The following is a 22,570-nucleotide window of genomic DNA, read 5'->3' as shown; positions in this document are numbered from 1 at the left end:
AAAGATTCCCTTTGCCATTTTGTGGAGTTTATACAATAATCTTGACTTCTCTTTTAATTTTATTCTGTTTAATTTCTTTTGCATTTTTCCTAATTGCTTCTCCTTTATTGTTAACGAGACAAAAAGCAGTTTGTGTAACAGCTCACAGAGCGGAATTATCAAGGAGCAGGGATGGAATTTGCATGTTAAGAGTTTCTCTTTATTGTTTTCCTTGTCTTTACGTTCCTCATTTGGTTTTGTTCAGCCCTACTGCAACGTCATCGACCCATCTGTGTCCTACCAGCACATCCTCAGGGCAAACTCCCCTGGGCCATGGCAGGCAAGGAGGTTCTCCATGGGCAGGTACACAGGGGTCAAGTGGCTGAACCCCCCAGCAGGCCTTTGGTCACTTCTCAAGAGCCACAAGTAGCCCCCTCTCCTCATATTTACAAACCACACCAAAATTCCTTGTTCTCCCCATCGAGGAGTGGCTTTGACTCCTGCAGTGACCAACTGTCAGGAAACCAGGGGGTGAGTCAATCACAGCCAGGGTTTTTTTCCCCATTTATTTTCTTTGGTGAAGCCTGAGGGGAATGCTACTCTCAGGAAGCCCATAGAATGCAAAATACACTGGGAAAGAAATGATATTAATTCAGTATTGAGCACCATGCAAGGAGCTTCCCCTCAGGTGTTGCCCCACTGTGGAGAGCTGGGAGAGCTGAAGAAGTTCCTACAAGCTCCAGTCTGAAAAGGGCTGGTTTGTGTAGTAATTCAATGCCATCTAATTTGCTGGCTCAGGCTCACCTGTTGAGTAACCCCTCCCTCCATGAGCTGTTCTCCAGGATTCCATGGGAGAGGAGGTTCCAAAATGGTCCTTTATGGACAGCACGGTCCAGGTGTGTGAGAAGGAGCCAGGACCTGGGACTTGCTGTGTATCTTTGTGACCTCACCTGAGATATTGGGGCAGTTTGGGGGGACACAATGGAAGGAAGAGATTGAGCCATTGGAGAGTGTCCAAAGGAGGGCAGAGAGATGGGGAAGGGCCTGGATTTGAAGGCGTGTGAGGACACTGAGGGCACTTGGTGTGTTGAGCTGGAGCAGAGCAGACTGAGGGGAGACCTCAGTGCAGTTCCAACTGCCTGGGCAGGGGCAGAGGAGGGGCAGGACTGAGCTCTGCTCTGGGGGAGCAGGGACAGCCCCCAGGGAATGGCTGGAGCTGTGTCAGGGCAGGCTCAGCTTGGATCTCAGAGGGTGGTTGGGCACTGAACAGGCTCCCCAGGGCAGTGGGCACAGCCCCAAGGCTGCCAGGAGGCTCCAGGCTGATGCTCTGGGGCACATGGGATGATTTTTGGGGTGCAGGGCTGAGGGTTGGACTGGATTTTCCTTGTGGATCCCTTCCAGCTCAGCACATTCCAGGATTCTGTGAAATATGAAAAGTGCTGGGACAAACCTTTTTCCACCTCAGTGATTGATTTAGGTCTGTTTTTCTCTAAAATCACTGCTGTGTTACCATGCTGTGAATTTTGCTCCTCAGGTGCAGCTGAGGCCCTGCCTGCAGTGGGTTCATGGGGTGTGTTTGCACAGGGCTTGTTGAGCTGTGTGTGGTGAGCCAGACTCCTACACATGCAAAACATCACCTCCATCACCTGGGCTGTGTGTGCATCCATGGACTGTGTGTGTATCCATGGGCTGTGTGTGCATCCATGGGCTGTGTGTGCATCCATGGGCTGTGTGTGCATCCATGGGCTGTGTGTGCATCCATGGAGTGGTGTGTGCATCCATGGGCTGTGTGTGCATCCATGGGCTGTGTGTGCATCCATGGGCTGTGTGTGCATCCCTGGGCTGTGTGTGTATCCATAATCTGTGTGTGCATCCATGGGCTGTGTGTGCATCCATGGACTGTGTGTGCATCCATGGGCTGTGTGTGCATCCATAATCTGTGTGTGCATCCATGGGCTGTGTGTGCATCCATGGACTGTGTGTGCATCCATGGACTGTGTGTGCATCCATGGGCTGTGTGTGCATCCATAATCTGTGTGTGCATCCATGGGCTGTGTGTGCATCCATAATCTGTGTGTGCATCCATGGGCTGTGTGTGCATCCATAATCTGTGTGTGCATCCATGGGCTGTGTGTGTATCCATGGGCTGTGTGTGCATCCATGGAGTGGTGTGTGTATCCATAATCTATGTGCGCATCCATGGGCTGTGTGTGCATCCATGGGCTGTGTGTGTGCATCCATGGGCTGTGTGTGCATCCATAGTCTGTGTGTGCATCCATGGAGTGGTGTGTGTATCCATAATCTATGTGTGCATCCATGGGCTGTGTGTGCATCCATAATCTGTGTGTGCATCCATGGAGTGGTGTGTGTATCCATGGGCTGTGTGTGCATCCATGGGCTGTGTGTGCATCCATGGGCTGTGTGTGCATCCATAATCTGTGTGTGCATCCACAGAGGAAAGGCAAGGCTTTCCTGAGGACAAACTCAGCCCTAAGTCTGGGGAGGGTCAAGGGGAGCCTTTTTCAGCTGAGCTTTACAAAGCCTGAGGGCAGGCCTGTGGTGTTGCCTGGTTCCCCACTGACTCACCCTGCAATCATGAGCTTGAGCAGGAGTCATAAACTCCAGCTGAACTGGAGTTGTCCCTTTCCTTCTTTTGTTTTTTTTTTTTCCACTCCTGTGGTTTGAAACTCTGTAGAAACATTTAGGAAGGTTTCTCAACACATGAGTTTAACCAAAGTCTCTGCAGGGGAACACAGGGAAAGGCAATTCCTGCCTGGGCTGCGTGCAAGGCACGTTGCCTTGGATGGGATCACCAGCCCTCCAAGAACTGCCTTCCCACTCTGGCTTTGGCAGGTCTGGAGTGTTCAATCCAGATGAATTTTGAAAGAATCCTTGTGCAGGAGTGGTTTTGAAATATTAAAGGATTGCTTTCTTGCACTTGGGAGGGTGTGAGAAGGGTCAGCAGCAGGGAGGAGGTGTGGTGGTGATGCTCAGAATCCCTCCTCACAGCCACAGGGGTTGAACAGTTCTGGAGGGTCACCTTAGACATTGCTAAAGAAAGTGCTTTTCTGGAGTTTTATTTGCAAGAAAACAGGATTAGTTTTATTCCAAATATGTATTTATTATATATTTAATTTATTATATTTATTTTTATATAGTAATTCTATTATAATATTTATATATTGTAATTATACTTAACAGATTTGTTATATATAAACAAAATATTATTCATTAAATATATAAATATATTATATATTTATTATATGACAACCCTTGACGAACATGGGAGTGTGTTGGCATCCCCTGCCTGTCTACAGGAGCCTGGATTTAAATCCCAGTTGGGCTTACTGGTGGAAATGGAGTAGCCATGAGCTGGTCCAGGAGCATCTGTGTGAGTGCTGGGTCTGCCTGGATGGGGAAAAACTGAGTTTTAACTTCCAAGGAAGGCTGGAACTGCCTTGTGACGTGTGGTTTGTGAGTGTGAGCAGGATGGAGGGAGCTCTGGTGGTGCCTTTCTGCTGCTGCTGCTCCTCAGCCTGCACAGGGCTCGCTGCTTTATTTCCCCTTCTAGCTCTGATGGGGATATTTCTGGGAATATTTAGCTCGTAAATATGCAGATTTTGCAACAGTTTCCCTGTTCCGACTCAAAGGCTTTTCTGGAAAGCCTCTTTGAAGTTATGAAATTCATTAATTAACCCTTGCTGGCTGAGTGCAGGGTTGGGTTTGTTCATCTGATTTCCTCACGGGTCACCCTTTGCTGGAAGGGTGAGGAGGAAAAGTGGCTGAAACCACGTGGGGGCCAAGTAAAAGTGAATAAGCACAGCATTCCATCACTCAATCCCAGACTTTTTAATGAGCAGGGAAAGTCTCCTGGATGTCTTCCCAGCTGTTCCTGGTTAGATGGATCCCTGTTTATCTCCGTGGGTCTCTCCCTTCCCGTGGTATCCGTGGGCCCCACAGACATTCATGGATGACTCACACCACATCTGGGGAAGGAGGAAGTGTCCCCTTTTTTAGCAGCAGGGACTCACACAGACCGTAAATGAGGTGACTTGCCCAGTTTCACACAGGAAATGTGTAACCAAAGTGGGAATTGAACCCAGGTCACTTGAATTTAGCACTGGATTGTCGTCCCTCCCCCCGGCAAGGCCACGGCAGCTCAGCAGATGTTGCACGTGTTTGAGTCAAACACATGAATCAGAGTGCTTTGAGTTGGAAGCACCTTAAAGCCCATCTCATTCCACCCCTGCCATGGGCAGGGACACCTTCCACCAGCCCAGGTTGCTCCAAGCCCCATCCAACCTGGCCTTGGACACTTCCAGGGATCCAGGGGCAGCCACAGCTTCTCTGCCCAACCTGTGCCAGGGCCTGCCCACCCTCACAGCCAACAATTCCTTCCCAATATCCCATCTCTCCCTGCCCTCTGGCAGTGGGAAGCCATTCCCTGTGTCCTGTCCCTCCATGCCTTGTCCCCAGTCCCTCTCCAGCTCTCCTGGAGCCCCTTTAGGCCCTGCAAGGGGCTCTCAGGTCTCCCTGGAGCCTTCTCTTCTCAAGAGAAACCCCCCAGCTCTCCCAGCCGTCTTCACAGGAGAGTTGTTAGGAGGTGTTTGTTGGTTGTGTTGGGAGGTGTTAGTTGTTAGTTGTTAGTCTTTTTAAGAGGTTTGTGAAAGGTAAATGTGGCACAACTGAGTGACTTACTTAAAACTGAAGGTGCCCTAAATGCAAAACTCGAGACCAAGTAGGAGCTTTGGAGGAAGGGCTGCAGCCCCTGGGTGCTGATCTGGACACCCAGTCCCTGAGCAGACCTGAAACCTGTGCCAGGGTGTGGAGCTTTCACTTTGTCTGTGCTGCACCTGCCTGTGCTGACACCAGCCAGGCTCTGCTCCCCTTGCAGCCTGGGCCAGGAGGAGGGACACTGCTCCAGGAGAAAACCAGGGTCCAGGAGGGGGAATACCTGGTTCAGGAGTTACCTGGTCCAGGGGGAGAAAAACCTGCCCCAGGAGGAGGGATACCTGCTCCAGGAGAAAAACAGGGTCCAGGAGAAGAGGCACGTGGTCCAGGAGGAGAAAAACCTGGTCCAGGAGAGGGAATATCTGGTCCAGGAGAAAAACCTGTTCCAGGAGGAGAAAAACCTGATCCAGGAAGAGAGAGACCTGATCCAGGGGAAGGAATAGCTGGTCCAGGAGGGGGAACATCCCCCAGAGATGTGTTTTCTGGGAGCATTCACGTCACCATCAGGGTAAACACACTGAGGGAGGTCCCCGAGGGCTCTCCAGCTGTTGAGGCTGAGTTTGTGTTGCTGTTTTGGTTACCAGGCAATCCTCCCCATCAGGGCACCTGCTCTAAGTCCTGTGTGCTCACTGCTGAGATGGCCTTTTAATGCACACACCATATTCCAACGTGCTCTTTCTTTTCCAGACTGAACTAAACCGTGGGCAAATAAAAGAGAGAGACCCTCAAAATTCCAGACTCCCAAGTCCACTGTGAGTAATCTCTGTTTTTTCCCTCATGCCTTACCCTGGCTGTGCTCACTGCCCTTTGCAGTGGATTCCACCTGGGAACAGGACTTGCTTTTCTGTTTGTCCACTTTACTTCGCTGTTTCTCCAATAGATTTGAGAAACTTTTGCCTTGTGGGTGCTGCAGAAGCATTTTCATGTTACTGAGTAGAGTTACAAGAGGTAATCAGAGGAGATCTGCTGCTGCTACTACTGCTGCTGCCTGCTCTTTGCATTGTAAATCCCTCTCAGTCATCAGTCACTTTATTTATGGGCACTGCCCTTTTGTTCAAAGCTAATTTGGGATCTGGTTGCAAAGACCATGACCCCCAGGTAGCAGCAAACCCTACACCCTGTGCTTGGCCCAGCACCTCATCTGCTTTTAGGCATGGACTTGCAGGTTTTTTGCAAGGAGACTGTGAGCTACTGACAAAAGGGATGTGTTTTCCCACAGATGTGTCTCTCCAGATTGATTTAAATCAAAAAGGGGTAAATGCTGAATGTGGTTTTTCCACAGCCAGGATGTTTCATTGGCTGCCAGTAAAGGAGGAGCTGTACCTGTCCCTCAGCAAGAATTTGTGCTGTGCTGAGTTCACTGCATAAGTGAGATTTTAAAGTATATTTAACATAGATTTAATTATATATATATATATCATATTTAACACGTGTCAGATATGTTGGCCATCGGTTAAATTTGTCTAAAATTTGACTTAAAAGTTATCATGGACAATAAACAGGGTAGATTTTCTAGTAACACACCACGTAAGCCTTAACACCAGGTTAAAATTGGGTGTGCAGAGGAAAATGCTGTTATGGTTGGAATGGGCAGAAATGGCAGAGCCTAAAGAGCTTCCCACTAATCCCACGGGATCTTGATCTGGCTGGGACAGGCCCAGGCAGCAGAAAATCCCTCCATTTGCTTGAGTGTCACATACAAGAGGATTTTGCCACCAGCAAGATTTAAGGATCCCCAGTAATGAGGTGTTTCAGGGTCCTGGAAACAAAAGGCAAGTGAGAGAAAGCCAAGCAGCTGCAGTTTTCCACATGTCACTTGAAAGGAATGAATTCTGGAGGCCAAGCAGAGTGTAGAGAAAGCCCTGATGTCTTTTCAGCGCCGTTCCCACCTGGAGCTCAGGTGTCAGGCACAGCCTCTTCCCATTTATCGGGATCTCAATCCCAAATCTGATGGGAAAGAGCTTGTTTGGGGGCATGGCTGCATAAATGTGGTGATAGTCCCAGGCAGAGGGAGCAGCCTAAGGTTTGGCAGTGGTTAGGAGAACTCCTTTAGGAGGGCTTGGGTGAGGATTAGGACTGGGAAGGACAATTTCAGCTGTAATAAAGGAATTCAGAACACCAGCAGCTGTGACTTTCTGAAAGAGCATTTTTCTGAGCATTCCTCCAAGCATTTTATCTCAGTGCTTGGGGGAAAAATTCTGGTCCCATTAAAATCAGAAGTCATTCTGTCACTGATTCCTTCCATCAGGGGGGCAGCCTTTGTCTTCTCACCCTGGGTGGAACAGGCGCTCCTGGGCCTGTTCGCTCCACTGCATTTCAAGGGAAACCCTAAGAAATGAGGTTGGAATGGAAATAAGAGCTGGAATCCCCCAGTTTTAGTGCCTGTGCTTTGGATTCAGCCACAGACATGCAATGGGAGCAGCTGGAAAGCATGTGCCATGTAAGCCATGGGACTTGTTCCTTAAAGCTTTGCTGTCGTCGTGCCAGTGCCGTGCACGGGCTGGAGCTCTGCTGCTTACTGAGAGAGCAGAGCAGAGCACGTGGTAAGGAAAGGGAGAGCAAAAAGGAGCGTGGAACTGTAGAATCACAGAGTTTCTTGAGTTGGAAGGCACCCACAAGAGTCATCCAGTCCAACTCCCTGGCCCTGCACAGACATCCCAACAATCCAACCCTGTCCCTCAGAGCGTTGTCCAAAGCCTCCTGCAGCTCTGGCAGCCTTGGGGCTGTGCCCACTGCCCTGGGGAGCCTGTTCAGTGCCCAACCAGCCTGTGGGGGAAGAACCTTTCCCTGAGATCCACCCTGAGCCTGCCCTGACACAGCTCCAGCCATTCCCTGGGGGCTGTCCCTGCTCCCCCAGAGCAGAGATTGGAGCTGCAGCCCCCACTGAGCTCTGCCCTCAGTCCCCTCTTCACCAAGTGCTCAAGCAGAAACAGAACACGTGGCAGAGAAGAAACTGCAGGTCATGAGGAGGAGGTGAAAGTAAAACCAAAAGATGGGCCTTTTCTGAGAAAAGGGGGGAGAATCAGGAAGGCAGAATAAATATTAGCAGGCTGAAGTCTGATGAGAGACTTTGAGGTGAAGAGAACAGAAACTGGAAGAAAAATGAGGAAGAAAAAGAAGAGTAGGTTTTTCCAGCCGTTAGTCCCGTTGGCTTTCCAGGAGGAGCCAGCAGGAAGCTGCCTGTGAGCTCTGGGGAGAGCTGGCCATGCCAGCCCTGTGCTCTCTGCCAGCTGGAGGGATGTCCCAGGAACAGGGAGAGCAGCAGGAACCACATCCCTGATCTGATGGAGTGCAGTGAGAGTTACAAGAGCTACTCTGGGTTGTATCTGAGCTGGGCAGGGCATCTTCAACCAGCTTTTTGGGAGCTTCTTCCCTTCCTCTACCACACCCCAGAGTGGAGAAACCCTCCTGGGCTTCATCTTTTCTGCCACTTCGTGTTGCACTGTCCAATTTTCCTTGGAGGAGCATCAACCCGGATTAACTGCATCCAGCCAGGGGAGTTATCCTTTGCCACTGCCATTCCAGGAGTCTCATTTCCAGTAAGGGAAAAAAAAACCTGTCCAAAGTGGCCTGAAGTGCCCTGGAATGGCTCTGCTCGCTGCTGGAGGCAGCAGGTGGGATTGTTTGTTGACCAGTTCTTGGCTTGTTAACTTTTCTGCAGAGTTCCTGCACAGTCAGTCCTGTGCCCATCAGGTGGGCTGAGCATTTGGGTGACACTGAATCATCTCCAGAAACTTCCTTGCAACACTGATTAATGCCCACCCAGGAGCTGATATGGAGCCTGCAGGGGAAAACATTGGCATTAAGATATTTTTCAGGCTCTCTGGAGTTGGGAGTTCTGGCCATGTGAGTGTTTGAGCTCATGGGAAGCAGCTTTCACTCTGTGCTCGCTGAAAAAGCCTCTGCTAAATCCACTCGTGCAAAGTGCGTGTCGTGAGTGGGGCAAAGAACAGCAGCTGGGGCAAAAATCAACATCATAAACCTGCTCCACAGTGTCTTTGATCTTGAGTTAGTGCTGTGCTGGGAGTGCAGTGCTCTAAGTCCAGCCCAGACCATGTTAGTCAGCACTGAGGAGTCAAAACTTAAACAGGGGATTCAAAATGTAATTAATTCCTCCTCAGAGCAGTGAGCCCAAAAACATGAGGCACTTTCTCAGCAAGTCAGGGCAAGAGCAGGTGCTCTGCAGGTCCTGGGAAGATGTGAAGCTCATGCTGGAGGGGAGCAGAGCCTGTGTTTGGGGAAAAGGAGGTGAAGTTTAAGGGTAGGACTGATTTTCTGTCCAGTTCCCTAAATCTGGGCGTCACAACTGTCCAGGAAGAGAAGCCACCAATCCAGTCAGTCAGAGATGGGATCTCAGGGCAAAAAAACATCTCCCAAAACTGAGACCTTAATGTGGGGGGCATTGCCCCTGTTTTGTCCCTCATTGGCACCTGCCTGTGTCAGGGATGGTGCAGGGGGTTGTGTCTAAGGACTTGGACCCTGACTTTTGGCCATCTGAGGTGAGCTGGCTAAAGAACAGACAGCTTTTGGACAGTCTCGTGAAGCCTTGTTGGTCATGATGTGTCCCAGGGTGCTGCTGTATCTTTAGACTCTGCTAAATTGAACTAAATCACCCTATACCCCATGTCCCTTTTCTCATGGGGCTGTGGGGAGTATAAATTAAATTATGTCACCTTACACCCCTTTCTCTTTTGTCGTGGAGTGTGGGCAGTGCACAGGGTTGTAGGAATGGGTAAGGAGTGGGGACTCCTGGGAGGACTTTGTGTTGAACCCCACAGCCTCCTCTGCTGGCTCTTCACTGTTGCTCCTCAGGATGAAGCTGGGCCATTGCAGAGCTCAAATCTCAGTCTCAGTGCTGGGCTTGCACTTCAGCCCCACCCAGGCTCCCTCCCCCTGCACAGAGCAGGGTCAGAGCAATTTCCCCTAATTAAACTGTCCTAGCAGGGACTGCACCCTGCGACAGCCAAGAGCTTCCCAGAGGAGGACCAGAGATCTTTTCTCATGGTAAACTACACATATCAATTTTCTTCACTTAAAAAGCACCATTCTTATTTTCCTTAGGAGTATCCCTCTCATTTCTACTCCATCTCTTGGAGATGCTGTTTTGTTCCAGTGCAATCAGAATGTTTCCTCCCTGAGTGTCTCATCATCAGCTGTATTTGCTGACAAGGGTGGTGGGTTTGATGGGTCCCATCCACACTCGTGGTCCCCCTTTAGAAACAGCCAATTTTGATACTCCCCTCTATGAAATATACCCTAGAAATTGGATTTGCACCGTTGTTTGGTGACAAAAGGCAGGAAATTAAAGAGGCAACATTTCAGTAAAAGGCTGTGTGTGCTTCCTCTTTACCTGCTTTTGTTGGAAACGACACTGGAGATTATGTGAGCTCGGGAGAGGATTTTATGCAGCAAAGATTTGCTCGTTTGTCGGTGAATGGATGTGCTGCACAAGGCTTTGGAGTCAGTCAGCGATCCTGGGTACTCAGTTTGGAAGGGAAACATAATTATAAAAACTTTAAACCCCTAAATGTTTGCAGGAGATTAGAAGGAATTCGAGTTTGAAACCCTTTTAATACATTTTTCCAAACTGTCTGTGTTTCAAGTTCCTGTCTTTGGTTACTGCTCAGAGCCAGGTCATGTGTGCATTAAACTGAGTTCCTGAGGTTTGACTGAGTACAATTTACGTTTAGATTGCCCTTAAAAGTAATGTCTCGTGAATGGGAGACATTCTGAATTATTTTTGTGCAAAATATTTACTGTTACCCTCCACAGAGTTAGCAGCATTTGATTACTTAAATACAAAAGCTGAAATAATTTTTTTTCTCTGTTTGTTTTTCTTTTGGATGTAATTGCAGAAATGTGGGAAATACTTTTCCAAGGCTTTTGAGCTCAGAAGTGGAACAGAAGGAAGACACAGGGGGACATACACCGTTCAGTGTTATTTTCCTTGCACAGGAAAAAAAAAAAAGAAAAAGAAAAAGAAAAGAAAAAGATCCTTATGAGATGAGCACTGAAGTCTCAAGTTTTCAAAGGTTTGCATAACAAACAAGAGACACATTGTGGGTTGCATCTTGACTTTGAAGGCTTGCCACTGTCAACTGAAATAAAATGGCAAGGTTTAAAGCCTTAACCAAGTTCACAAGGAAAATATTTGGACTAAAAGTTTTGGAAAGTTTTCTCTCTTTGAAGTAGTTTGTCATGTGTTACCAATGTGAACTTTATTGACCTTGAAACATTTTTTTTTTTAATCAAATAGCAACTAGTGACACTTTAGTAAAATCTTAAATCAACAACCATCTCCTGGCGGCTCCAGCTCCGTAGCAAATGCAGGCAAAACAGGGAATCTACAGAGGAGACCTTTATTATTCGTAAATGAAGCCTGCCAAACCCTTCCCAAAATAGCATTCAGAGACCCTTTTAAGGTCATGGATCCTGAACAAAGCCAGAAGAGCACAAAAAAGGCTGAGGAAAGTCCAAGAAAGAGGCTTCCCAAAGGAGAGGCTTTCCAAGCCAGTATTTCATCCACAACTACGTACCAGGGCAGCTCTGCTCCTTCCCAAGGAACCCCTCTCCGAGATATCATACCGCAGCAGCACTTTTCTGGCCCTCTGCCCCTTCCAAGAGAGGAGTCTCAGGAGAAGACTGGACATCAGAAGCAACCCAAGCCTTCCTCTTTCGAACACCCCCCCCACATCTCGCAGCTTCATCAGCACGCACTGTCACCAGCATTTATGTCTCCGGGGAAGCCAGAGCATGTCCTCGAGGGTCCCACGTGGCAGCTAGTTGATCCAGTGAGACCAGGGCCCTCTGGCTCCTTTCCATCACCCGGGCTTCACTCTCACCACGGCCAGCTCCTGCCTTCCCACTCGCAGATCATTCCTGCAGAGGACATGCCGTCCGTTCAGAAGGTCTACATCCCTCGCCCTTCCCAGGTTTCCTTAAAACAGGCCGAGGAGGTGCACAAGAAGGAAAAGAAACCCCAAAAGCCAGGCAAGTACATCTGCCAGTACTGCAGCAGGCCCTGTGCGAAGCCCAGCGTGCTCCAGAAGCACATCAGGTCGCACACGGGCGAGAGGCCGTACCCTTGCATTCCATGTGGCTTTTCCTTCAAGACGAAGAGCAATTTGTACAAACACCGGAAATCTCACGCTCATCGCATAAAAGCTGGGCTGGCCTCAGGGATCGGAGCGGAGATGTATCCATCGAGCCTGGAAATGGAGAGGATCGGCGGGGAGGACTTCGAGGAGCCGACGGAAGGGGAAAGCACGGACTCGGAGGAGGAGACGGGCGCGATGTCGGGGCACTCGGTGGAGCTCTCCCCCAGGCAGAAGCACAGCCTGCTGTCCAGCGGCTTGCTGAGCACGGGGAGCCAAGGCTCCAGCCACGACCGGTGCTCCCTGTCCCATTCCAGCATGTCCCAGTCCCTGGAGGACAGCAGCCAGTTCGTGGAGCCCTCGTCGGACCACGCCCTGAGCCATAAATCCGAGGACACCCACACCATCAAGCAGAAACTCGCGCTGCGCCTGAGCGAGAGGAAGAAGGTGATAGATGAGCAGGCCTTCCTGAGCCCCGGCAGCAAAGGCAGCACCGAGTCCGGGTACTTCTCCAGGTCAGAGAGCGCAGAGCAGCAGATCAGCCCCCCAAACACCAACGCCAAGTCTTATGCAGAGATTATTTTTGGGAAGTGTGGGAGAATCGGGCAGAGGACGGCGGCGTTGGCTGCCAACACCACCCAGGGGTTTCCACACCTGTCCACGGATGAGAAGCCCAGCATGGTCCCGTTGTCTGTGCCTAGAACACAGGTGATTGAACACATCACTAAGCTAATTACAATTAACGAAGCTGTTGTAGATACCAGTGAAATAGATAGCGTTAAGCCTAGAAGAAGCTCTTTATCTAGACGTAGCAGCATTGAATCTCCAAAGTCTGGTGTATATAGAGAACCGTTCCAGTTCGATATCAAGTCTGGTTCCAGTAGCCAGTTGGATGCTTCCAAAGTGTTGGCGTCCCACGGTGAAAAAATTAAGCCCGAACAATCATTGTTGTCACTTCAGCAATCCCACAGTGCCACAGAGACAGTGCCTCTCCTAAGAAGCCACTCAATGCCTTCTGCTGCATGCACTATAAGCTCCCCACACACCTTTAGAGGTAGCTACTCATTTGATGATCACATCATGGAGCCTGAAGTCTTAAGCCGCAGTCAAGCGTTTTCTTCTCACCCTCGAACGCTGAAACGACAGCCAGCTATTGAGCTGCCCTTGGGAGTGGAATACGTCTCAGAGGAGGTCGGCTCTGCCAACAAAGAAACTGTTTCCAAACCTCCCGAGGAGCCTGAAACCAAGGAAAGCGATCTTACCAAAAAGTCACGGAAGGGCCCCAAGGTGAAAGGGTTCATGTACGAGTGCAACGTGTGTGGTGCTCGGTACAAGAAAAGGGACAATTATGAAGCCCATAAGAAGTACTACTGCTCAGAGCTGCAGCTCTCCAAGCCTCGCTCTTCCACTTCCCATCCCTCCACAGAGACTGAGAAAGGCTCTGCAGATCCTGACACGTGGCCCCAGATGATGCATTACAAGCTGGGGAGCACTTTGGAGCTCACCCCGCTCCGCAAAAGGCGGAAGGAGAAGAGCCTTGGTGACGACGAGGAGCCTCCAGCGTTTGAGGTGTCTGACACCCCCTCCTCCAGCGCTGGGCCGGGGGCTCAGTTTGCAAACCCGGCGTCATCGGATGTCGCTCTGAACCTGACCCGTGAATCCAAGAAGTCACCAGCAGATCCGGGTAAATCCGCCCCTTCTGACGTCAGTGCCACCTTCCATCCCAGGAACACCAAACCGGGCTCGAGTGGGGAGGGCAAGGAGAGGAGAACAACCTCCAAGGAGATCTCTGTCATCCAGCACACGAGCTCCTTTGAGAAGTCTGACTCCATCGAGCAGGCGAGCAGCTTGGAAGAAGACAAGCCCTTGTCCCAGTTCCCGTCTCAGCCGACCCCCCAGCACAGCCGACCACCCCACTCCCTGCAGCCTCGGCTCGTCCGGCAGCACAACATCCAGGTTCCGGAGATTCTGGTCACAGAAGAGCCTGACAGGCCAGAAACGGAGCCAGAACCTCCTCCAAAAGAGCCAGAGAAAACAGAGGAATTCCAGTGGCCGCAGAGGAGCCAGACCCTCTCCCAGCTCCCTGCGGAGAAACTCCCACCCAAAAAGAAGCGGCTCCGGCTGGCGGAGATGGCTCAGTCCTCCGGGGAGTCCAGCTTTGAGTCCGTGTCTCTCACCCGCAGCCCGAGCCAGGAGAGCAGCGTCTCCCACGGCTCCAGCCACTCCGTCTCCTTCGACCGTGATGATCACGGCAAGCCAGAGCCCACCAGCCAGCCCTCTGAGTCCCACCCAAAGCCTCCTGGCGTTGGCTCACACATGCTGATGGTCCCAAGCCACCATCACCACTCCAGGGAAATGCGGAGATCCGCCTCTGAGCAGACACCCAACGTGTCCCACCCTTCCCAGATGTCGGAGACACGCAGCAAATCGTTCGACTACGGGAGCTTGTCGTCCACTCCTGCCTCAACCCCCGGCCCCTCGAGCTCCTCGGCCTCCCAGGAGAGGAGGAAATGCTTCCTGGTCCGGCAGGCGTCCCTCACCAGGCACCCAGAGCACGACCCAGACCCGGCTCCCACGGGCTGGACAGAGACAGAAGATCCAGCTCCTTCCTCAAGTAAATCTCCTTCCAGCAGTTTGCCCCACCAGCCAAGCTCTTCACCCCCTCTGCCCTCTCACGGGACTTACCCTAGTGAGAAGAGCCAGCCAAAGGACAGCCCTGAGCCCACCTACACCCCGCCCTACACGGAAGCCCTGCAGGTGTTCCACCACCCCGTCCCGCAGCTGACGCTGCACGAAAAGCAGTTCCTGGCCCCACAGGTCTCCATATTCCCCTACCAGCACCTCCTGCCGCAGCCAGGGCAGTCTGCAGAGCTCTTCGCTGCACACACCATGTCTGACATCCTCTCTGCCCAGTTCTCCATGCCCCAGATCCCTCCCTCCATATTCCAGACCCCGCCACTGCCTCTCCCGCAGACGCTCATCCACCCGGGCCCGCTGCACATCGCTCCGCCACTGATGTCTCACCCCGCCGAGGTGTCCTTCAGGCACCCCTCATTCCTGCCTGTGCACTACCCTGGCTCCTCTCCCATCCCCTCAGCCTTTTTTCTGCCTCTCCAGTCTCAGTTCGCTCTCCACTTGCCGGGTGAAGCTGGTGGGCATTTACCGCAGCTCAAATCCAGTTTATTCCCGGCAGCAGGAGCCTCCAGCCTCTCCCCGTGCACGGAGTACGACTCTGACAGCAGGCTGCACCCCCTGACCTGCACCACGAGCCCTTCGGTGTCGGTGACCGTGACCCAGCTGGTCGTCCCCACGCGCTCGGAGCCGATGGTGTCGCTGGTTGTCCCCGTGCGCATCCAGACGAACATGCCGTCCTACGGCAGCGCCATGTACACCACCCTGTCCCAGATCCTGGTCACCCAGTCCCAGTGCAGCTCCTCCACCATCGTCCTCCCCAAATTCAACGACCGCCCGCCCAAGGGTGCCCTGGTGTGCAGCGCCGACGTCCACGGGCTGGGCTTCGACCTGGCGCAGATGATCACCGAGGAGCAGAGGAGCATTTTCCAGAGCCCCTATCTGAGGGTGCCCCTGCCCTTGCCCGAACGCAAAGGGTACATGCCCCTCACCTGCCCCTCCGACAGCGTCCTCGGCCTGGAAGGGGGCCCGGCTACGGTCGGGGGAAGCAAAAGGATGCTCTCCCCAGCTGGCAGCTTGGAGCTGACGATGGAGACGCAGCAGCAGAAGAGGGTGAAAGAGGAGGAAGTGTCTGAAGCAGAAGAGAAGCTGGAAGTGGTGAAGCCCCCCAGTGCAATAGAGGAAGGGAAAAAGCAGGAGAAATCTCACTTTCTTGCGGAAAGCCAGGACAGGGTCGAGGTTGAAGCGCCACCCAGTTTGTCCACAGAGCAGTCAGAGCCAAAGGAAACCCCGAGCAGTTCGCAGCAGGCTGTGTCCCATTCAGGTTCTCCAAGCTTTGAGGCACTGGAAGAGTATGAGCAGCCAGCTGGCCAACAGTTCCTCAGCAAGGCACCTTTGCAACCCGTGAAGAAAGAAGACTCCAAAGAACAGGTGGAGCAGTCTCCACCAAACCCCCCAAGCACTGCCCCTCCGTCCGAGGGCACCCAGAGTGCAATGAAGTCTCGAGAAGGTACAGACACGAAGAAGGTACTTCAGTTCCCCAGTCTCCACACAACCACTAATGTCAGTTGGTGCTACTTAAACTACATAAAGCCAAATCACATCCAGCAAGTGGATCGTCGCTCCTCGGTTTATGCCAGCTGGTGCATCAGCCTCTACAACCCCAACCTGCCGGGGATATCCACCAAGGCAGCCCTGTCCCTCCTGAGGTCCAAGCAGAAGGTGAGCAAGGAAACCTACACCATGGCCACAGCTCCACGTCCAGAGGCAGGCAGGCTGGTCCCATCCAGCTCCAGGAAGCCCAAAATGACAGAGGTAATGCAATCCTATCTATTTCTCCTCATCCACACGTGGGGAGAGGGGGATGAGGGACGGGCAGTTGCCGTTGTCGGTTTAATAGGGGTTTACTCAGCCCCCTCTGGGGTTGGGAAGTGCTTGTTCTCGGTGAAACTTGTCGAGTGAAGAAGCAAAACCCCACTGTAACCAAAAAACCAGAACAGGCAGGCGAGCTCCAAGGCTCCACGTTTCTGTTCTCCAGTTTCTACTTGCCTTGTAATCAAGAGCTTGTAGGAATCGCCACCTCACCACCAACCGCCCCTGCTCAAGCACAGAAGATTACACCTCATTTGCATTTGTCTTGATATTTCAAATAGCTTTACAACTTCTTTTTTTTTCTTTTTTTTTTTTTTTCCTTTTACATAAATGCTGTTATAATTCCCTCCATTTTGCATGTTCTAAATGAGAAAGGATTACCTTGGGGAAATGGGATTCTGCCTGGCTGTGCATCTGCTCATCTCACACTAATGAACATAGAGAGGCATGCTTAAAAGCATTTAAAAAATATTAAAGGGAGATTTGCAAGTGTATTTAGGCCCCCGAAGAAGTGTGAGGGCACGCAGTGACATTTATAACAGTGCCTCGGGAGGTCAGACGTGGGGTCTTGTGGTGAGGTTCCTTTCTTGAACTGCCCACCTGCTTTCCCAGCTGTCTCAGGGTATTTTAGACCTGGTCTTTGGAGTTTGGAGGAGCCAGGCAAACAGCTCACAGGGGCAGAGCTCCCGATGGCGTTGGCCACGTGGGCAAAGAAGTCTTTAAGACACTTCTGTGAGCTGCCTAATATTATGTATCTCATTTTAAGGCCAGATTTACCCCTCTCGGTTAATGCTGAACCCCACAGATCCCTTTAATCCAGATCATGTTCGTGTAGATTAGCAAACAGAATTGCTCTGAAGATTTCGCCATTTGATATTCATCTCAAGTCAATTTATATTGATGGATTATTCATTTTATTTCTGTATCATGAAATGAACTCTGAATATTAAATTTATCATAATTGCTGCTGCAGCTGCTGCTTATAAATATGTCTTAAAATACACAGTAGAGTTGCTTTGATTCAATAAATCTTTATTTCTATTCAGCATTTCCATCATCCTTCTGCAGAAATCCAAAAGGCAGATTTCTGGGGCCACAGGGGTAGATAATTACCTGAGCAGTGCAATAACCACACTAAGGCTTGACATCTCTGCACTATTTTTCAAAGGATTTGATCTGACTGGTGTTGTGCCACCCTTGATTTCATTCTCTGGTAGAAGTGCCTGTGCTTCTCCGAGCTGTGCTCTTTGACATGGTGCTAAAATGCCCACCGAGGGTGTGTTCAGAGACCTGAGACCCTCAGACCATGAAATGAAAGGTTAAATCCTAGGCAGGAAGGTTCAGCCCTTTGTCATCAAAATACACATTTCATGCATGTATTTGCTCCCAGGGCTCATAAACCTTTTAAAAAAAAAAACCCTCTAATCTGACTGGTGGTGCAAATTGAGGTTTTCTGGGACAAATTGCAAAAGGAAGAGTTTGTCCTGCCAAATTCACCTGGAGAATGGTGGAGCCTAAATCCATCCTGGAGCGTGGTTTGCAGACAGTATGGTAATTGAGGAATTGGACTCATGCCAAGCAGAGAAAGAATTTCTGATCAGTGGGAGTGAAATCCTGAGTTTAGGGTTTAAAATACATGTGGCTGGCACAGATTAGGAAGTGGCGTGGTGGGTGATTAACAGGACGTGTGTGGCAGTAGCATCAATCCGAGGCTGAAAGTTCACTTAACTCTGCTCCAGCTATTTCCCTTCAATATTTACTTCTTTGTGTAACTCTAAGTTGTCAGTCAACACAGCAGAAGATGTCAAAAAGCTCTGATGTTTTGTACAATTATGCATGCAGAAGCTCCCAGCAAGCACTAGTCCTGGATGTGCTGTCTACATACTTGGCTTGGGTTTTAAATTCCCAGTGGGATTTGCTGAGCAGATAATTCTGGAGGGACTGTGGGCTCCAGCTGCATGTAGGGATGGATAAATACACTGTACTGGGCTTGCACACTTTGTAAATTCAATGAGATTGTAAAAGGGGATAGTAGTGACTGTATGATTTTGGCTCTCTGGTGCCTTTCATCTGTCTGTGTTCTGTGCTTTCAAAAGTTGCAATAAATAAACCTCGTGCTACATCTAGAAAGTCAACTGTTTTGTATTCCTCAGTAAAACTCCTGACCTGGGAAGGTTCTCACTGGCAGTGTTATGGCATTGCTCCTATCAGGAGGTTTATTTTGAAGGTGCTCAGTGTGTGTCTCCTGCCACTGATTCCCCCCAGATGTCTCCATGCCCAGAGATGGCAGCTGGAGACCATTCCAGCTGTGCAACTGTTAAATGGTGGCTGGGCACATTTAGGGAGCTGGGACAGCACAGGGACCATTCCCAGGAGGAATCTAGGGAGGGTGTGTGGGTGTGATGTGTGGATGTGGCTGATCTGAACCAGCTGGTCCCAAGGGCAAAGAGCCTCAAGTTTGAGCTCCTGAAACTGCTGGGCAGATTTTAAATGTTTGACCTCAGGGCTGCAAAGCTGCTGGTTTTAGTGAGCCCACCCCTCCTCCTGCTGAGCATCCCAGGGTAGTTCCAGCTGCCTGCTGGAATTTTGGATGTCTCCATTTGAGCTGTTCACTCTGTGGCTTCCCCCAGAACCACGGGAGACAAAGAGGCTCCTCTTGGGTGATTCATCCCCCTCAAGACAAGGGCTCAGGTGGGGCAGGTGAGTCACCCTTGGGAGCTGCCACTCTTGCCAAGGGTGACCAGCTCTGCTTTAGACTCCTGCCAGTTCCTTAGCTGAGTTCAGGCCAAAATCCCTCTAAAAACTCTTGTAAAAACTTTTTATGTGTTATATATGGAGTGAAGATATGGGTAATTCAATTGAACATCAAAAAAAATGGTCTAAAAAGTGACCTGGTTGAAAGCAACCTGCTTTCCTCCTTCAGAGCTCTGGAGACCCCTGTTATTTGTCCTGTTGGGTTTTAGAGAAGGGCAGGATTCCCAACATTTCTTGCTCTCCTTGCTTTGTACAAAGCTAAAGAGGCAGCTCTGATGTTTAGGTCCATCTACGACAACAAAGAACATTCAACATGTAGGTGAGTTGTAAGTGCATGACTTAAACCTTTGGTGTAAACAAGGTTTAGACACAAAAAAAACCCTAAACAAGGTGGCAGCTTGAACAGTGAAGAAGCAGATTTTACCCTGGGAACATGTGGGGAGGTTGAGGATTATTTTCTCCCGTGGGTTTTGTGGCTTTCTCTGTGCTGTGCCCTTGGCAACGGGGTTTCGGTGAGAGGAAATCACCCGAGAGCTCTGCCTGTCGAGTGATTTATGTCAAGCCCAGGTGGCTGAAGTCCAGCTTTGTGTGAGTGTGTGTGTGCATGTGGGGGAAACCCAGGGGTTGAGGTTAAGTGTATGAATTCTACAGATGCCTCCTCTCCAGCCTTTTGCAGATGTGTATGTTGGAGAGAGGATTATCCAAGGACAGAGCAGTGGGTTTGGGAATGGAGGTCCGTGTGGCTCCACCACACAGGGTCACCCCAGCCAAGACACTTCTCTTTATCCCTCAGCTTTCCAGTTGGATAATATGGGAGCCACCGTATGCAGGGGGTGATTTACAAACCCATGGCAGGTCACAGTAAAAATAACAGCCAAAATCCAGAGGCATATCTGCTTGTTAGGAAGGTGTCCCAATTCCTGCCCTTGGCTGTCAGGAGCAGCACCTGCAGGAGTTGCTGGCTCTTTGCTGGGGCTGTTGGGTCTGTCTTAGAGTGATTTTGTATGTAATCATTGATTGTTTTGCTCTTTTGGGGAGATAGGTTCATTTGCCTTCGCTCCTTTCTAATGAAGGTCGAAAAGATATAACTAGAGCTGAGAAGGAAGAGGAGAAAAGAGGAAAATCAGAAGAAGAGGCTCTTGTGACCAAACGAGGGGAGCCAGTCAGGATCAAGATCTTTGAAGGAGGGTAAGTGTCCCATTTATTTCTCTCAGTGTGTTACTGCTGTGTGGGAGTCGCTGGTTACAGTGATGGCAGTGAAGGTGACTTGTGGAGGTGAGCAGAACGCCAGGTGTAGTTGGATTTCAGCCACTGTAAAAGCTTGGCCCTCCAGATCCACAGACACTCCAGACTGCACTACTTCCCTCTTTTTGAGCTGTCTCTAAGTTAGCAATCACCTCCATCTCTTTTCTGAGTGGGTGTTTGAGTAAAGGTGGGTGAAGAGCACAAATTCATCTTGTAGCTGTCTCTGATGTGACAGAGAAGTGTTCTCTGTATCTTAATCTTTCCAGAGCCTTCTCCTGAAAATGATGTTGCTAATGGTTGTTCCCACTGTAAGGAGGATCTGGGGAGATCTTTGCTGATGCCTGGGTTTTGGGTGGGGAACAAAAGAAAGGGTTATATTCATGTGATTTTCATCCCACCCAACCGAAATAGCTCAAACCAGAATGGATGCAAGACCTTAATTTGATGCATATCTTAAATCTCGGCTCCAGGTAATTCAGAGTCTGCCTCAGGAACTCAGCTCTGGTCTAATGCTGCTGTTTATCTTTAAAAAATGCAAAAATCAGGTAATAAGCAGTGTGTTTGTGGGATGCAATTACAGTTCATCCTTCCTGTGTGTTGCAGAGGGGACCAAGGAGACATGAGCAATCTCCAGCAGGATTTATCAGTTCTGCTCTTGCCGTTGGGTGGTCTGGGTTTCTGTGTGTTAGAAAAAGGCTTTAATAGTCAGTGGTTGTGGTTTGCTGCTGTTACCAGCTGACATTCGCTTTCCTTTTAAAATGTTTCATTAGCAGATGATCAAATTGACAAACCGAGAGGGGAAAACGTTGCCTTGGGAAAGGAAAGCTGAGTGTTTGTCCAGGAGAACTCACCTCTCCCCCAGATGTAGGGACTGTGTATCCAAACCCAGCTGAGCTTTAGATCCATCACGCTGGGGGGTGAATGCAAAGAGCCAAAGCAGTGCCAGCCTGTCATGGCTGTGACCTGAAGGGATTTAGGGAGGGGGCCAGGGAATGGCAGGAAAGCAGTGGAATGAGAAATTGGATGTGCTCAGTGTGTTGCCATCACCCTCCTGTGGCAGATGGGACTTGTGGGATGAACTGAGACGGGTTTTACTGCCTTACACCCATGGGAAGCCTCTGTTTCCCTTGACTGGGTTGTCCTGGAGCTGTGGCTGTTCGGGGGGGACTCTTGAATTCCTTCCTGGGTGTGATTAAAGCAGTTCAGCATTCCTATGAATGAAACCCCGCCCTGCCCCTCACAGGGATTGTTTGGGGAGGGCTGGGGGTGCTCAGTGCTGTCCTGACTGTCCCCCCCAGACCCCTGTGCTCTCATGGGAACGTCTGCATCCCTGAGCACAGCCCAGTGAATGCAAAGCCACGTTTTCTGAGTGGCAGACACAAAACAAAGCAGCTTTTCCAATGTGCTTCATGCACAGCAGCACCAGGGACTGTGTCAACACCCTGAACGTGTGCTGGGTTTGATTTGAAAGTTCCTGTAGCTGGGAATGGGAGGTTTTATTTCTTTAGAGCTCTTGCCTTTCTCTCTGCCACTCTCAGCATTGCTTTTCCCTCTCTACACTCTTCTGGCTTCCCCAGTCCCACCACTGCCTTTCCCCCTTTGCAACGTTCCTTACAGCACTTCCAGGACCAGCTCTGCTGCTTCCCCTGCTGCTGTCCAGTCTTCCAGCCAGAATTGTGTTTCCTGGCTTTCAGGAGAGACCAAGAAAAGCCCAATTTCATCCTTTCACCATCCCCACTGCCCACTTTTAAGGAATGAACCAGTGAACCTGCCAGAGGCTCTTGGAGCACTGGGGGCTTGGCTTCCCTTCTCTCTCTTGAAGATGTCTCCACCTTACATGTGGAAGTGGATGGTTCCTTTGCCTCTGTTTCCCCACTGGGACGTGTTTTGGACACAGCAGCTTGCAGGTTCCTTGAGCCTTGACCCAGGCTCATGCCTGGCTTTAGGATCAGGGCTCAGTAAAGCCAGGCATGGGCTGTGCTGGGCTCAGCTTCTTCCCTGCCCGCTCTTTCCATGAAAGATGTTGTTCAGTCCCTGTGGGGCCAGCTCAGGGTGTGGAGTTTGGCCAGTGGGGCTGTCAGGAGGACCTGGGTGGTGGAGAAGTCCAGCTCACCCTGAGTTACCAGCCAGGTCAGAACCTGCCTCCCTTGGCCTCCTGAGATGAAGAGAAAACCCTTTGTGGTGTCTCTGGTTTCTTGGGGACCTCAGAGGGGACATGTGTGGTTCTGCCTTGACTTCTCCACAGTTACTGGAGTTGGCATCCA

The 22,570-nt window shown here is 50.5% G+C and overlaps 1 protein-coding gene across 6 annotated transcripts in view; it reads left to right on the top strand.

Moving 5' to 3' along the window:
• The window catches only part of HIVEP3 (HIVEP zinc finger 3), a 261,024-nt gene that overhangs the window by 186,240 nt on the left and 52,214 nt on the right, over positions 1-22,570 (top strand). For 5 of the 6 annotated variants that reach the window (XM_050326111.1, XM_050326114.1, XM_050326109.1 and 2 more), the window contains 3 exons: positions 5,398-5,462; positions 10,566-16,250; positions 20,104-20,249. In XM_050326111.1, coding sequence (XP_050182068.1) covers positions 11,136-16,250; positions 20,104-20,249 — 5,261 coding nt within the window. In that variant the 5' untranslated portion in view covers positions 5,398-5,462; positions 10,566-11,135. The remainder of the gene's footprint in view (positions 1-5,397; positions 5,463-10,565; positions 16,251-20,103; positions 20,250-22,570) is intronic. The other variant, XM_050326112.1, reaches the window with a different exon arrangement.

The sequence above is a fragment of the Myiozetetes cayanensis genome, unplaced genomic scaffold (genome assembly GCF_022539395.1).
Source record: "Myiozetetes cayanensis isolate MyiCay16 unplaced genomic scaffold, myiCay2020 scf31, whole genome shotgun sequence".
In the NCBI taxonomy this organism is placed as follows: domain Eukaryota; kingdom Metazoa; phylum Chordata; class Aves; order Passeriformes; family Tyrannidae; genus Myiozetetes; species Myiozetetes cayanensis.
The sequence above is the reverse complement of the archived record's forward strand: the minus strand, read 5'-3'. Positions and strand labels throughout refer to the sequence as shown.